The following is a 15,990-nucleotide window of genomic DNA, read 5'->3' on the forward strand; positions in this document are numbered from 1 at the left end:
ATAAACCACTTTGCCTGAAGGCTGAGAAAGTTATCTTAATCTTGGCTTGTAAGTAAAGCATTTTTTCAGAAGCACACTTTATCCATCTTCTCTCACTTCCACGCTACTAAAAATCCCTGCATTTTCAAAGGTTTTCCTGCTGTTTTAACATAGTCAGTGATCTCAGTCTAGGAGAGAGCATTAAAATGAGCAACAGAAACACGGGCCTTCATTTAGAGACATAATCTGTTTAATAAATATGACTGTAAAAGCAATAAACAATAGCAATACATTACGCTACATTGTATTTAACGAAAGGGAAAAAAGAAGATGAAAAAATACATCGAAAAAAAGTAATTTTAAAATTAGAAATAGTTCCAACACTATAAGAAAACTTTTTGATTGGCTTACTATAAAAATAAGTTGGCTAATGTTGGACTTCAGTGGGGAGTATTATACAGTTGCTACCAAAACTTTCCCATCTTTCTTAAAGCTGTAGTTGCAAACACAATAGCAAAGCCATACAAACTGCTGTGTTTCTACCTGTCTGCCGAGTGACTAGAGAAAGTGGCAAAGGACTTCAGACTGTGATCATCCTCTGCCTACTACAGGTCTGATGGATGTTCTTACATATGGTTTGTGTTTGTTTTTCTTGCCAGCTAGGAGGTTGGGTGGTCTTGATGTCCATTTTGTGACAGAGAAATTCAAAATCATCCCCCCCCCAGCTCCAGGACCCCAGGCAATGCCAAGAATGTTGTTTTGCCCCATATTTGACAAAAGTTGCCTTGTGCAACATCTATTGAACAAGACATATTCATATCAGGAATAAAGGTGCATCCTAATCCTGCTACACCAATTATGAACTGGCTGCTACTGGCTTTCACCTAGCATAGCTAATAAACGTGGATTGGCAACTGTATTTCTTTCTTTGCGCTTCAAACCAAAATCTTATTTCTGAATTTACCTGAGTGGTGTTGTAAATCAGCAGTTGTGGCGGCCATGGGATAGGCTTCAGCCAGATACCTGGTGCTCTGGAAGGACTTGTTTGAGGTGTGCTAACTTTGCTTTCCCCGTTCTTTTGTGTAGCCTGCATACACATGTCCTTAAGTACATTTCCAGTTGCAATGTGAGACACCACTTACATTACTGGTAGGAACTCAGACTTTGTTCAACAACTGTCCTGCAGTGCCAGGGCTCAAAATATATGGGAAAATGCTCAAGCCTAATCCAGCTTAGCTCTCCCCTTCTCCACCTCAAACAGCAGTAGTCTGCAGAAAACAAACAGGTTTTCCAAGAAAGTCACGAGAAACTGCAAACAGACTGTTCCCCCTGCTCTCTGTTAAGTGGACAAATAACTTTCAAACAAATGGCAGGCCTTGGGGTCACTCCCAAAAAGCAGGGATCTCCTGGACTTCCCCAGACAACTCCCAAGATCAACAATAAAAGCAGTAAAGAGTGTTATTAGGCTTTATCTTAGTCAGAATTCAAGGTGTAACGCTGGTACAAAACACAGTGTAAGTATGTTTATGCTGGCAATACAGACCTCCCTGCCTGTAATGCATCCTAGTTCTGTTCAGTCCAAGGTTAGGAGGCAGAAAGTTATTTCCAAACAGTGCTATCAAAGAGGTGCCTTGGTGTGAGTAGGCTAAACAGCTGTTTGATAAGAAGGAGCCTGGCTTTGCGGTTGGGATTGCCTGAGCTCATACTCAGTTTTAGCTTGACTTTGGGGCGCAGGCAGCAGCTGCAGCTAGAGGAATGAAGGGCAGAGTCCAAACTAAGACATAAACCAGACTGACCCAAGAAGATTTTCAGTGCCTTTAAACTCCAGTGTGATTTCTTTTGTGTCCTATGAAAGTCTGCTGGGGCGGCTAGCCCTCCCCCAGCCCAAAGTGCTAAAAGAGCAGTTAAATCTAAAGCCAAGAACCCTAAATGCTCCCTCCCACCTCCCCAACCCTTCTCCCCCCAAATCCCAGCCCACCCATCTCCCTAAAGAAGAGACCCCCATGCATATTCTTGGCCTATATCATTATGAATTTTCTACAAATTAGAGACAGATCAGAAGAAAAGAGAGTGGAGGGGTGAGGGAAGGGGCTGCAGGGGTGTATAGTGATATCAGTTCCTCTCCCCCCACCCCCCACTAAAATTGAACACCTGTACAATGCAGTTCTGCTATGGTCTCGGTATAATGTCCACATGCACAGGCTTAAAGCTAAAAACCCTTTGTCATCTGAAGAATTAAAAAGTCCAAATGCAATGAGTTCTCTTTTTTTTCCTCCAATATAGATATATATCGGTGTCCTCAATTCAACCATTTACATAGGTAGGGATTTCTTTTGTGCTCTGGGGCTCAGCAGCTGTGGAAATACTTCCTGTGGCAAAGAGAGAACAAAATGAGAGTCAGTAAATACTAGGTGTGTTTTGCCGATGATGTTTGAAGGTATCACCTTGCTGGCCTTTGGGATCAAACGGTTCCAGACTGATATGTTCTTCCCACAAATGTTTTCTTGTCATTCAAAACACTGAAGTACTGATGTACTGTTCTTTTGGTAATGAAGATGATTCACCCATGTGGAACAGAAGAGGGAGAGGCCAGAGCAGAGGGGTAGAGGGAAGGAGGGTCTGAGATCCTCAGAGGAAAAGCGTAATTCTTTTGCAATTAGAAGGTATTGGAGATTTCATAAATAACCTTAATGTTTGCCTTTGCAAAAGAAGAGCCTAAACTACTCACACCCAGAAAACAGGAACTGTGTTTTTTGCTGCCAGGGTTTGGAGAGAAAATTAAATGATCCAGGGACATTCATTTACATTCCTCCAAGGAAGGGCCTCTGAATGTTAGTCAGAGGAGCTGGAAAAAACAACAGCTTCTAAACAAGCATAGAAAAGAGAAACACCCAATTACAGTCTTGTTTGGTTTTCCCAAAAGGAGGAAAACTCATTAAAAAAGGAACTGCTGATTTACAAAAACACATGAAGTAGTTGTATACAAGTGGTAAGAGCCCTTCACTTTATTTTATTCACATCTACATCCAGACCTTTCCATTTTGTCAATGATTGTCAATTATTTGTCAATGATGATTTAGTTTCCACATTCATCTTACTGCCAGAATGGAAAAACAAGCTCCTAGGAAGTTTGTTGGAAGGATTTCTTTTGATAGAGAATTGAGACCATCTATCCCTTTTGTGCTCACTGTTGTACTTACAGGTGAAACTCAAGGATGAATAAAAGGCCAATTTCTGGTTCAATACAGCATCCAGCAGTGCAGGGTACAGCTGAGAAAGCCACAGAACACTAGCTATTGTAGAAAGCCAAAAATGCTGCAGTTGCACCAAATGAAAACCAAACCCCCAAATTGGCTTTTGACTTCTCTGATCCCAGAGGCTTCAAGAGACTAATTCCCATCACCAGCAAGAGTAGAGCTAGCAGCTTGTTGTCTCTTCAGTCTGAGTGACCTCTGAAAACATTTGCTACTCTCTGCCAACAGTGGAAGTCATGATCATTACATTCCTTTAGAAAGAGAAATCTCAAAGCTCAACTAACTCTGGGAACTGAGTTCCTGGCCTGAAATTGGGTGTTTCTCCCTTAGCAACTTAGACCAATTTTGGAGTTTCTAGGATAAAAAGAGAGAGAAAAAAAAAAAAAAGAAAAGAAAAAATAAAAGAAAGAATAATTGTTAAAATTTAGGACCCACCGCTCCGGGTCTTGGCTTGAAACCTCTTGGTGATCCACAAGCCTTTTGGAAGTCCTCTGTCCAGACTACCTTGGCTGCATTTCCTTTCCTTGGGTTCTGGACTGTGGCCTGGGGTTGCTCTGTATGGGGAACACCACATGGGAAGGTTGGTTCCCTCACTCCATCCTGTGTACTGCTAAGCAGGGATATCCAGGTCTGTTGATGGATAGTTGCTAAAAAGCTTTTAATAGCTACCAGACCTCCCCTTGGTGAATGTGTGACAAGAAATCACTACTGACTGCACTGGAGCTTCCAGTTTAGACACTGATTTCAAGAGATTTTCTTCTTTTTTCCTCCCAGGATGTTTCACAGGCCAGAAAACTTAGTACATCATATTTCCTCTTTTATTTGCCCTTCCCCTTGCTCTCTCTCTGTGGTAGCTAAGACATCAAATTGTGAAAATAAAGGATCTTAGTTATGACTATGCATCAAATCTATCTGAGTCAGAAGAACTGTACATTTTATGAGTAATTCCTGTAAAGCATATCTATGTTCTTATTTGTTGGAGTCCCACACTGTTCCTGTGGTCTGGGCCTGCAGAGCTTTCCCCTTACAAATGAAGCTGACCAATACCCAAGTAATCCCTAAGCACTGTTTGCTTTAGAAGAACATGTCCCCAGACTGAAACCTCACTGCTTCATCCCAGTGCTTTTACTTTATTTGGGGTGATGTAATAACATAAGCAGGAGCAAATGGGTGACTGAACCCAGTATGGTCACCTCAATGCTGTTCACTTTAAATCCTAAAGTTATTTTTACAGTCGTGGGAGCAATCAGCCTAAGGGCAAACCCAGCAGCTCAGAGTTGAGATCCCAGGTTTTGCTCTATTTCCCTGTGAATCAGTCAGGATAGCACTGCTGCTGGCAGTGAGGTCTGGCACACCACGAAGGACGCAGCAGTGAAAACATGAATGAATATTTAACTTTTAGATTTGACTTACCGAATCACCTGCTCACCTCCATGCTCCAGGTGAGGGTGGCTGAAGTTCTCCTGGACGGGACTCGGGTGTGAGGTGTAGCCCCATAACAACATTAGCCCCAGCAAAATAAATTAAATTGCCTTATAGCGCAAGTTAAGTGCAGCAGAGAAGGGAAGAGGGTCTACACAGAGCAACTAGGAGAAGGGAAAAGCCTGAAGTTCTTTCTCTCCCTTCCACCATAGGGCAGTGAGGGAGAGGGGAGAGTTAGCAAGGTTTCCTGTAGCAAAACTAATACTGCAGCAGAAGAGGATGGCAGGAGGAGTGTGCAGGGAGATGGGAAAGGGGAAGACTGAGAAAAGGGTTAGCCAATTATAAGTCAGAGTCTGACCAACTGCGGGTTGCTGCAAGTTATTTACCTATGGGCTGGACATCCAACTTCTCATCTACTAGTTGCTCAGGGCTCATCAGCTCACTTTGAGGGACATTAGGTATGTTTTCCCTCTGACTGACTGGACTGACCATCTCTTGATCTTTTTCATTCTGCATCTGTGCATATATATTAAGGCCAGGAATCTTCCTAAAACATTAACAGAAACCATCATTGGGGGGTACTCTGGCAGATGATGTAGCATTAGCTTTTGCAAACCAAGAAACAAATCACTGTGAAAAGGAAAGCCCAGCAAACAAATCCCCGGCAGCAGTGGGGGAAGGAAATGGCCCAGGGAAGGTCATACCTTTTGAATTTGTAGATTACAAACACGGCTAGTCCCACGAAAACAACAGAGAGGAGCATCAGCATTGCTGAACCACTGTGACTGGGAGTGAGGTCCACCAGGGGAGCTGCAAGAGAGGCATGGAAGATTAGAGTCACCTTCAGCCTAGAGGGAGAAGTTCTCTCTCCAAACATGTACTTAATTTTCTCCTATGGTATTTAAACAGTCTCATCTGTCCACCTGTCTTCAGGGCTTCTCTCTCTTTCTAATACAGCTGGGAAAAAACCTGGGTTCAGACTAGCTGTCCTGCTCAGCCTAAGCCCTGAAGGCACCATAGCTTTCTCTTTAGAGGCCTCTCCTCTCTGGCACTTTACAGAATAAAGTCTGAAAAATACCCTCTTATGTTGCAGGCAGTTTCTGAAGGTAGTTGCAAATAAGGTCACTTGAGTACCATACCCAGACTTGCTGAAGGATCCTGGAGCTACCCATGGGCTACCTTGTCACGCTGACTTTCTGTTTTGCCCTGAGCTAGTCTGGGTAGCTCTCAATACCTGCTGAATAATGAGCAACTGGTACTGGATTTTACTGAAGCAACAGTGTCCTGGTTCCAAATGTACTGCTCTCTGCTCGGTCCTCTTTCTTCACAATCAGAAGTCTGGTGCCCTTCACAGACATTGCCTCAGCATCCATGCCTTACCATGGCAAGCTCTTCTCACACCTCTGACATCTTCAGTTTCTTCATCTATCCCTTTCCTATTCCTCTGAACACTTCTCTCTCCCCCATGCCCTGTTCTCTCTCCCACAAGCTGCAAGGAAGTGCAAAGGCTCAAGAAAAAAAATAAAAAAAAATAAAAAAATAAAAAATCTTAGTCAAACAGGAAGTCTCCCGGTGCTTCTCTTTAGAGTTTTGCAGCACCTTTTCTTAGCCCTTTGCAAAATAAGGCCACACAGAATATCCAGAAGTGTGCTATCCCAGAAATACAAAATAAACGCTATTGAATAGAGGCAGTTTTTATCACTCAAATAACGCACACAAACAGAAGGACTCTGGCAGCAGTGTAGCACATATGCATGCTTTCAGCAGTCACACCCAGCCTATGAACCAGATTTTATCAGGAGAAGTGGAAAAACTTCGCGCATCCGTCAGGCTGTGCTCAGGAAGCTGAGGCTTCTATTGCTGTGAATCCTTCATAGATCTGAACTGTGTGTGTTTGTACTGTGTGGCTCTCTGCAGTTCTGTGGGATGGTGAAGTGGCACTCTGACTGATTCCAGCATCGCTCAATGCTCTTGTTCTAATACTGCACTCAGAACCTTGCCACAAACAGCTATTTAACTGTGAGGAATGCTGGCATATTTTGTTCTCTCTTAGAATGGAGGTTGTTGTTCACTGGGTTGGGGACATTGTTTTAATTCTTTTTTCATGAGAAGCAGAAATAAACATGATAAATGGATTGCAATCTGTTGTCCAGAATTGCCATTAATTAATCCTTCCTCCAGTGTGGCCTGAACAGAGAACAGAGAGGCGTGAAATGTGCTGAGCCCAACACCTGTCATTCTTCTGTGTCCCAGGGAATGCATGTGTTTAAATACAACATGCACAAAGAGGCTCATTTCTGCACATTCTGCTCAAATGTCCACACCAAATTCATTTAGATACCTGCACTTTTGTTCTCTGTAGCTTCTCTGATGCTGAGATTTCTGCTTTGCATGACCAGGCACACGCACAAGGAGCAACACTTGTGCACTGAGACATGGGGATGGATTCACATACATGTTTGTCCAGATGACGCTCTCTACAGACTACTTCTGTTCTGGTCCTGCCTTGAGTGAACCACTTCCAGGTATCTCTGCTTTGTCTTACTCATTTTTTTTAAATCTTGAATTTGAAAAGCAGGATTCTTCTTCCTTTACAATGGAAACGAGAGCTTTCAGCAGCAAAATAAACCTCTCTTTTGGCATTTTGTCAAATTCTAAGCTATTCCCCAGTTTTGATGTCACAAAAGCGGGCTTTTTATTTACTCAAGAAGCTGAACCATGACATCAGCAACGTGATAAAGGACAATATTCCCTCAAAGACTCCACAGTAGCTGCTCTTTGGGCTTTTTAATATCAAATTTGGCAATCCAGACTTATTTTGCGTTCTTGCTGAATCATATTCCTGCAAGAGACAAAATCCTGTAGCGTTCCTATATGACATTGTGAAGGTGGTTACAGCAATCACTCACATCTCACTGATTGCTTAGAAGGGAAGAAAACAAAATCTACCTGACAGCACAAATGACTGTTTGCATGTATTACAGACAAAAAGTATTCATTCCTGGTGTGTGCATAAACACAAAGATATACATTTTCAGCAAGCACAAAGATCCTGTATTTATGCAGCATACCTAAACTATGCAGTCTCTGTTACACAGCAGAGCAGTGTGCCGCACTGACAGACCCCACCTTTTGGTTCGCACAGGGCAGAACATGAGGCTTTGTATCCCAAGAGAAATGCCTTCAGTACCTGTGCTATCTGTCTGGCTTTGGCACTAGAGCTGGCCAGCTTTTAGGCAGCCCTGAGCTGGGGATACTCCTCAAGCAGAGATATCCCAGATTCCTCTCCTAGGAGGTGCAGAAGGCTTCTACATACAGCACAAAATTTGGATGAAATTCAAATGGATGTGATTCACCCTGTATGAAAGATGAGGCTGGATATATGATTTTAAGCATCGTGTTTCTACTGCATTAAATCCAGTATGTCCCTGCAGTATCAAGAGGTAAAGGGGGGCCTTGCCATATACATCTGGGGCAATTCTTTCAAACTACAATTTATTGGAAAAGGAAACACAAAATATTGCTAACAAAAAGGCTTTCTTCTAGAAGGATTTAAGTGCAGTCACACCACACTTCTTTTAAACAGTCCCCCTTTCCTCTCTTTTGTTGACAAGGCAGCACATGGGCTGACACCAGCTTGGCCAGACCTGTTCATACCATGAACAGCTTTTTATAGAGCAGATCACTGGTATGAGTGAACTGAAGCTTTTTATTTGCATGTTAGCAGGTGGAGCTGATCAGCCTGATCAGCTGATCAGCCTTCCTAAAACCCTAAGCACGGATTTATAGGTCCCATCTCCAGCAATAATTAAATAGGGACTGTACTGTGAAATGAGGGGTTTACTATACAGAATACGCAGAGACACGTGTAATTAAATATCATGACTTCAGAGCTGGTTTATTTTGAAGTAGGATTAGCTAAAGGGCAAACTGCCTAATCTTGTGGATATGCATATGTAAATTGATTCTAGTCTTTCGGACTGATGAACAGCTTTCTAACTGCGCTTTGCTGCTGTGATCATTCTTTTTCTCCAGATGATCAGAAACTGTTCAACACTTGCTGGTGAACTTTGCACTCTGTGATCCAGGTGGAATATACTATGGCGCTACTCAGCTGTTGAATATTTCAGAGAGAGACGGCCAAAAAGTACATATCTCTACTACTGCTGTCTCTAAATGCCACTGTACCTTTGACATGACAAAGAACAGAGAACTGGAGTGGGCATTTTAATTCTGCTCACACGCTGTGTTGTGCTTAAATATCAACAGAGTGAGTACTAAGAAAGAGGACACCCACCTGCTGTTAAATGGGCAGCATGGACAAGGACTCGAACCCCTGGCTTCAACTCAAAATAGACCAAGTTCTGGTTCAGTTTCTGGATCAGTACTTCTGAAATCTGGAAGCAAGAAGAAAATAAGAATTGCATTTGTTTCCTTATCATCAGCTTACATTGCCAAGAGGTGAGTAAGAAATGGAGCTGTATGCTAAGCAAAGATTTTGCAAAGGCACCAGACTTTCTGAATATAAATTCCCCATAAAAAGATGTTTTGTGGAGGCTGAACATATCTCCATGTATGTCCAGAATGGCATGTGGATGGCTAGCAATGACTGATACAAACAAATTTTCCCCTCACACTCCTCTAGAAGCAGCCCAACAGCAAATACAGATGGAGCCCCAAAAGAACTTTACACCAGACTGAGTGCCTGTAGGACCATCCCACAACAGTGCACAGCAAAAATAAGCATTTCAATTGTTACCATTCATCTGCTCAAAGCAAAGAAATTACTGAGTGGTCAGCTTTAGTTTCTTACAGCATCTTCCCAACATGCCTGGATCAAAATGACGGGTTTAACTTCTTACCCCAGCTGAATTTCAAGTCCTAGAAACAAACTTAATTTCATTCAACCCTAGTTTTCAGGCCAGCTGATTCCAGAAACGTATCAGGAACAATTCGAAGCTCTGATTATGTCTATGCTGTTGACTGAATACGAGGTGTATTTGTCTTACACAAAATGTACGTTACATCTATTCTTCTGGGATTCACAGAGAGAACGTGCTCCTATCCTCTCTTTCATGAAAGAGAACTCCCACAGAACATTTATTTCTCTCCATTTTCTTTCTATAATTGTGATGAAAACAAGAAGAGCTCTAGCAGAAAAACAAAGCAAGTTATTCCACCATAAATGATGCAACAGAAAAGATGAGCATTTGCTAAGGTAACAGTGCCTGAAATCTGTGTTTGTAGAGAAGACCAGCTTTGGCCCAACCTGTTGGTAGACATCACTGTGTAAAACCAGTTTTTTATACCATGCACACACAGCTACTTTCTCCATTTTAATTTTTAATTGTATCCAGGAATTTTCAGGTATGTTCCTATTGAAAGCAAAACTCCAAATAGATTAATCAAGGAATGGAAATGGCTAGACATACTGTTCATAGTTTCCTTTTTCTTCTGTATGTTCATTCTCGAGATGTTTCATGTTCCATCTTTTCTCACAGCACTAAGCAATTTTCCAATGGAAGATACTCACTCTTTTGCACGCGGATGAATGAGGGAGAAGTGGTTGGAAAATGACAAAGAAAATTCCACCCCATATCCCTTACGTGATTGCAAAGAATGCTGTGTTTTTACAGCCATGCCAAGATAAAGAGGAACTGCACTGTAATGCTCAACACTTAATTTAATTTGTTTTAAATAAATCCTTATTCCTTCTTGAAGATTAATGAAAAATTGTCAGAAAGAAAAGAACATTCCAATATTTTTTAAACCATCCTTTTCATGTTCTTCATTTTTGTCTGGTTGAGCTATTTCAGTAAATCTACCCTGATATGATTAGATGTTCCTTGGCTATCATTCATCACAGTAAGAGATTTATCTGCTGCTTCTATTTTTTTAACATTCTTAATGGTTCTTTCAATTCTCTTGGCTTGTACACTTCATTTTTGGCTGCTGATCACTTGAATAGGTGCCTTTGGTCCAATATCAATTTGGCAATAACTCTTACAAGCATTTTATTTATATTTTTAATATATCTCTTTAAAGTTTACATTTTTTTTTTCATGGGTGCCAGAATGAGTAAATATATTTCTTCCAACAGTAAGAAAAAATACCACCTGCTCACAAAGAACCATCTGGTGAGCTCAGAGCAGCAGGGATGGTGACATAAAGCTGTGCTGTATGTGAAGAAAGCCTGGGAAGCAAATTATATCCCTCTTTAAGAATTTGAGCATTTTAATAACCAAGACTGACAACTATAAAGAGTGCTTCATCTCTAAAACTGGAGCAACAGATGCAGATGGAATATTGTAAACCAGGTACATTATGGCTCATGGAATATAACTAAAAAAGAAAGTCTGCTCATGTGATGAATAACTGAGAATGCAGCGAGCGAGTGTTGTTACCTACTACAGGTCTCATCAGGAATTTGGGCATGGAATAAAAGAACAGAACCTAGAAAAAGTCAGCATGAGAAGGGGCCAGAGAGTTTGTTTTGCACTAGAGATGTGCAGAAATGCTGGTATCTCTTCTGGCCTGGCTAAGGAGTCCTGCAGCGAGATGAGGAGGATGAAATGGTGGCACTCACAGGGACACTACAGCTGCAGGGTGCCGTGGCAGTCTCCTAGCCAGCAGGCTGAGTGTGAGAGAAAAGCCAGCAAATGTTCTTGGCTGGCAAGATGATGGAAAATAGGAAAAAAGAGAGGTCACAAGAGTGAAGCAGTAAGAAAAATGAAGAAAGGAAAAGTAAACAATCACAACTGAAGTTAATTGTCATTGTATTGCATTGTTACCTTGTTGTACATGAAGACCGCACTGTATAAATGCAACTAAGAAAAAGATTATTTCTGCCTGAAGTCATCAGCATTTCTGCCATCAGTATTCCAGGACTACATGCAGAGTCAAAACAGGCAGAAACTGTTCATGCTGCTTAGAGTACACCACATATTCCCTTAGCTTAATTAAGTATTTGTTCTCCCGGCAGCTTTCAGAGTGCAGCTTTTTACCTGGGTCTTTATGAACTCTGAACAAATCTGAAAATGAATAACAGTCCAAGACCTTAAAAAGCGCTAGATCTGTTAAGAGTCAGACATATGCCTTCCTTACACAAGGAAGAAAAGATATATTAAGATATGTTTTTAAAATGTTCGTTCATGTGGTACAATATTTTAATTTTCTTTTCTATGGAAAGTAAGATTGCCTATGAAACATACATATCTCTATATAAAAGAAGAGCAAATAAAAAATTTATTTCCATACACCTAAAATAATCTGAAGTATAAACCATTTGCTCTGGTTTAAAAATTTCATTATTTGAGCAGGTACACACTGTTAAAAGGCCAACTTCACACTGGGACTGAACACAACACTCCAGAGTTGTTGGTGCTGATGTTGTTTCTGGTCCTCACACAATCTGAGGAGGATCTTAAGTGTAGATACACACTCAGACTGGAGAAGTGAGATTTCTGCCATTCTTATTCTATTAAGTCTGTTTCTAGCTCAATGGATCACAGGTTGGTGGACTTTAACCTAGGTGTGGTTCTGGCTCTCGTATGATTTGTGTTGAATGCTAACATAACATGTTTGAAGTAATTCTGCACACGAGGGCTGATCTCACACTTACTGAGGTAATAAGATGGCTTCAGAAGAAAACAAGGTGTTTTGCCTGCCTTTATGTCATATCTGCATTTAAAGTGGTAACCTGGAAATATGTTTGTTCAAAAAGCAAATGAGGAAACATCACAGTACTTTTGCCTATTTATTTAGCGAATATCTGCACAACTCTAACTGAACAGCTAGATGTTCGGCTGGGGAACAGGTTAGCATCAGTTTAGCATCCCTGTTTCTCTCTCACTCAGATGTAACTAACTCAGCTGAAGATGTAACTTCTTAGAATAGCAACCTTCTAATTTATAGTCTTGAAGAGTCTCCCTTGTGAAAATAATTAGCTTTCAGAATTAGTTTTGGTCCTTAACTGAGCCTCATTGACTTTATCTGCTTCATTTGCAGAATTAAGCATGATGTGCAAAAATAATTCAGTAATAGAAACCATTCTTCATGTATCATTTTTCATCAAAAGACACATAATGAATAATAATAACAGACAATTTGTGAAGGAAAGGAGATTCCAATTTAAAAATTGAGCAAAACAAAAATTAGTTTGGCTTCTCTCAGCATTTTGTCAGAATTAGGACTATGAAGGAACTGTATAAACCAAGAAACAGAATTATCACTCAGAAGAGCATTTTTCCATTCATTTATCAAATTCTGAAATCCCTGGTGTAAATTGGTTTACACTAATTGAATGTGATTCAAATGTGCCAGTATGTACTAGTTAAGAATCTAGATTATTTTTAAAGATAATGTGTAAGGATCTCAACTAATGAGTGCTACAGTTCTGTTCAATTCATTGGGTAAATCAATAAACAACTAAGGAAAGAATTATGCACATTGATTGGTAGGGAGCAACTTGAACTGCTAGTAAAAAAGTGAAACAGGAGTCAGGGCAAACATGGATTACATTAAACTGGGCCACTCACCCTAAAAAAAAACTTATTTACTTCACATGAGGACTCGTCTTAGCTCTGAAAAGACCAAAGTCACTAACTTACTTGGGTCAAGCAGAAATTACTTAGGTTCTTTGATGAAAGATGCCAAAATTAGGCTGACACAGTACTGAGAGATACCATGAGAACACAAGGGGGGGAACATACCTGTGGAACTGACCAGCAGATACAAACCCAGATAGACCCTGGAAATATGAACAAGGATGCACTTTAGCCAAGCAAAGTTGATCAGGAGTCTTGAGAATCCAGGTCTGCTCTTTATATTGAGCAAGAATGAGGAGGTGAGATGACTGATAGTTACGGAAGAAGTTAGTTCAATGGCACTGTAGTGGAAACGCTAAATCACAGCCTGAAGCACTGATTGAGCACCTGGTGGGAGGGCAGGGCCAACCCAGGGGAGCACAAGTGCAAGCAATGTCCCTGAGTGCCAGGAAGGGGTGGAGCCAGGATCCAACCCTTCCCAGACCTCATTAAAGGGCTGGCAGTGGAAGCAAGGGTATTTGCCTGGAGATCTCTGCATACCTGGGGCCTTCTGTAGGTAAGCACATGTTCATTCTTTGTTTCTGTATTTATAGTTGCTGTATTTGGGCTTGTCCTCATTTGCTGTGGCTAGGGACTTTGCTACCCTACTATTATTGCTGTAGTTCCTATTGTGTTATAGTATTACAAGCATTAAATGAAAATATACATGTATGTATTAAAATATATTTATTTTGTGGCACACCAGCACACCAGCAGCTGAGTGAGAAAAACTAGTTAAAGAGGAAGAAACAATGATAGAATGTTCATATTATTCTTCTTCCTTTCCATTTTTCTTAGTTGCTTGGCTTTCCTCAAGCAGTAAAACTACAGATGTTAAAAAGAATTCTCTTCTGGTAAACTTTACGTATTTGTTCCTCTTCTTCCAAGCATTTAAATTCTAGGGTTGATGAGCACCACTTTCTGCAGGCTCTGAAAGTATTCACTTAATTGTTACCTTGCTAAAATATTGTGGTGATTGACTTATCTGAGTAACGTAAGAGGAAGGAAGAATAATGCAAACAAATATGCTAAAACCTAAAAGCTTAGTACAGGGATTCAGAACCCAGCTCAAATAAAGCTGGAAGATGCATCGCATACAGTGAAGCAGAAATAAGCCTGAAGCTGTTTTAAGGAGCAAAGATACATAGACACACAGACCTGTGAGCTTCCATACTGTTAGAGGTATGTTGCTTCCTCAGTTCATCACTGTCCATTTGATACTCAGTCATCTGTGTCATTTTACATCTTTTTGGCTGGGTACAGATAGCGGTCACAGCTGCAATATGTTGATCACCTTTGGCTACTAACCAGCTGGTGATACCATTTGCCAAAGACTCCATCATACTTTCTATATTGCTGATAGCTCTTTTCAGAGATAAGATTGATGGCTTCAAATATCATTAGGTAGTTGCTCTTGCATCTTGTTTACAGAATCGCAGAATGACCAGGGTTGGAAGGGACCTCAAGGATCATGTAGTTCCAACACCCCTGCCTAGCAGGGCCACCAAACTTCCACATTTACTAGATCAGGTTGCCCAGGGCCCCGTCCAACCTGGCCTTGAACACCTCCAAGGATGGGGCATTCACAACCTCCCTTGGCAGCATGTTCCAGGGCCTAACCACTCTTCTAGTAAAGAACTTCCCCCCTAACATCCAACCTAAATCTTCCCTCTTTTAACTTAAAACCATTTCCCCTAGTCCTGCTATTAATCAGCCCTTTTGAAGAGTTTACTCCCCTCCTGGGAGTAAGTTCCCTTCAGGTATTGAAAGGCTGCAATGAGGTCACCCTGCAGCCTTCTCTTCTCCAGGCTGAACAAGCCTAACTCCTTCAGCCTGTCCTCATAGGGGGGGTGCTCCAGTCCCCTGATCATCTTTGTGGCCCTCCTCTGGACCCTTTCCAAAATCTCTATGTCTTTCTTGTACTGAGGGTTCCACACCTGGACACAGTACTCCAGATGGGGCCTCACAAGAGCAGAGTAGAGAGGGACAATCACCTCCCTATCCCTGCTGACCACCCCTCTCCTGATGGAGCCCAGAATCCCATTTGCTTTCCGAGCTGCCAGAGCACACTGCTGGCTCATGTTGAGTTTCTCGTCCATCAGTACCTGCTTTTACAGCTATTTTGAATAGGCTAGGTAAATGGAGAACACAGGAAAACACTGAAAACTTTACTTGTTATGAACACATCTGTTTCGTGTTCTCATATGTCCTGCTTACGTTTGACTTAGCAAGAGATGCACCTGCTGTATTTCATAAAGTTAGGGGATAATGTAGAGAAAAAAAATGTATGCACAGTCATAAGGATGACTCTTCAGAATAACTCATATGGAGTAAAAACATACACTGAAACAACTGATTGTGTCTATTTGTACCACTGCCCTCTGCTGAATTGTAAATAGAATATTCTTCCTACTGTGCAATTTTGAGTTGGATTAGTGCTAAAATTACTAAAAAAATTACCTGAATGATTTCTAATTGATGTCTACCTTTCATAGAAGAGGAAAAATTCTATGCTTTTGAATCCAGATTACCTGAATTCCATAGTCATAACATACACCTAGCTTGTCCATAAAGATAGTCTAACGATTGCATTCTAGACCAAGTGGGCAATGGTTATTTTCAGTGGCTCTTAAATGTTTTAGAAGTGCTGCAGTGACAACATGGAAATGAAACTGCTGCTTCATTTTGTAACTGTCAAATATTTCTCCATTTTTAAGCAGGTATCTCTTTTCTGCTGGGAAACAGAGCAG

General features: G+C 41.2%; 1 protein-coding gene across 3 annotated transcripts in view; it reads right to left on the minus strand.

Annotated features, from left to right (window-relative positions):
• Positions 1-209: 209 nt before the first annotated feature.
• Positions 210-15,990, minus strand: part of LOC140253836 (VPS10 domain-containing receptor SorCS1-like) — a 271,593-nt gene continuing 255,812 nt past the window's right edge. The window contains exons 24-28 of one of the 3 annotated variants that reach the window (XM_072339819.1): positions 8,953-9,052; positions 5,360-5,465; positions 5,042-5,202; positions 3,669-3,787; positions 210-2,348 (exon numbers count right to left, since the gene is read on the minus strand). In XM_072339819.1, coding sequence (XP_072195920.1) covers positions 2,292-2,348; positions 3,669-3,787; positions 5,042-5,202; positions 5,360-5,465; positions 8,953-9,052 — 543 coding nt within the window. In that variant the 3' untranslated portion in view covers positions 210-2,291. The remainder of the gene's footprint in view (positions 2,349-3,668; positions 3,788-5,041; positions 5,203-5,359; positions 5,466-8,952; positions 9,053-15,990) is intronic. The other 2 variants (XM_072339820.1, XM_072339821.1) reach the window with 2 other exon arrangements.

Source organism: Excalfactoria chinensis, chromosome 6, assembly GCF_039878825.1.
Source record: "Excalfactoria chinensis isolate bCotChi1 chromosome 6, bCotChi1.hap2, whole genome shotgun sequence".
Taxonomy (NCBI): domain Eukaryota; kingdom Metazoa; phylum Chordata; class Aves; order Galliformes; family Phasianidae; genus Excalfactoria; species Excalfactoria chinensis.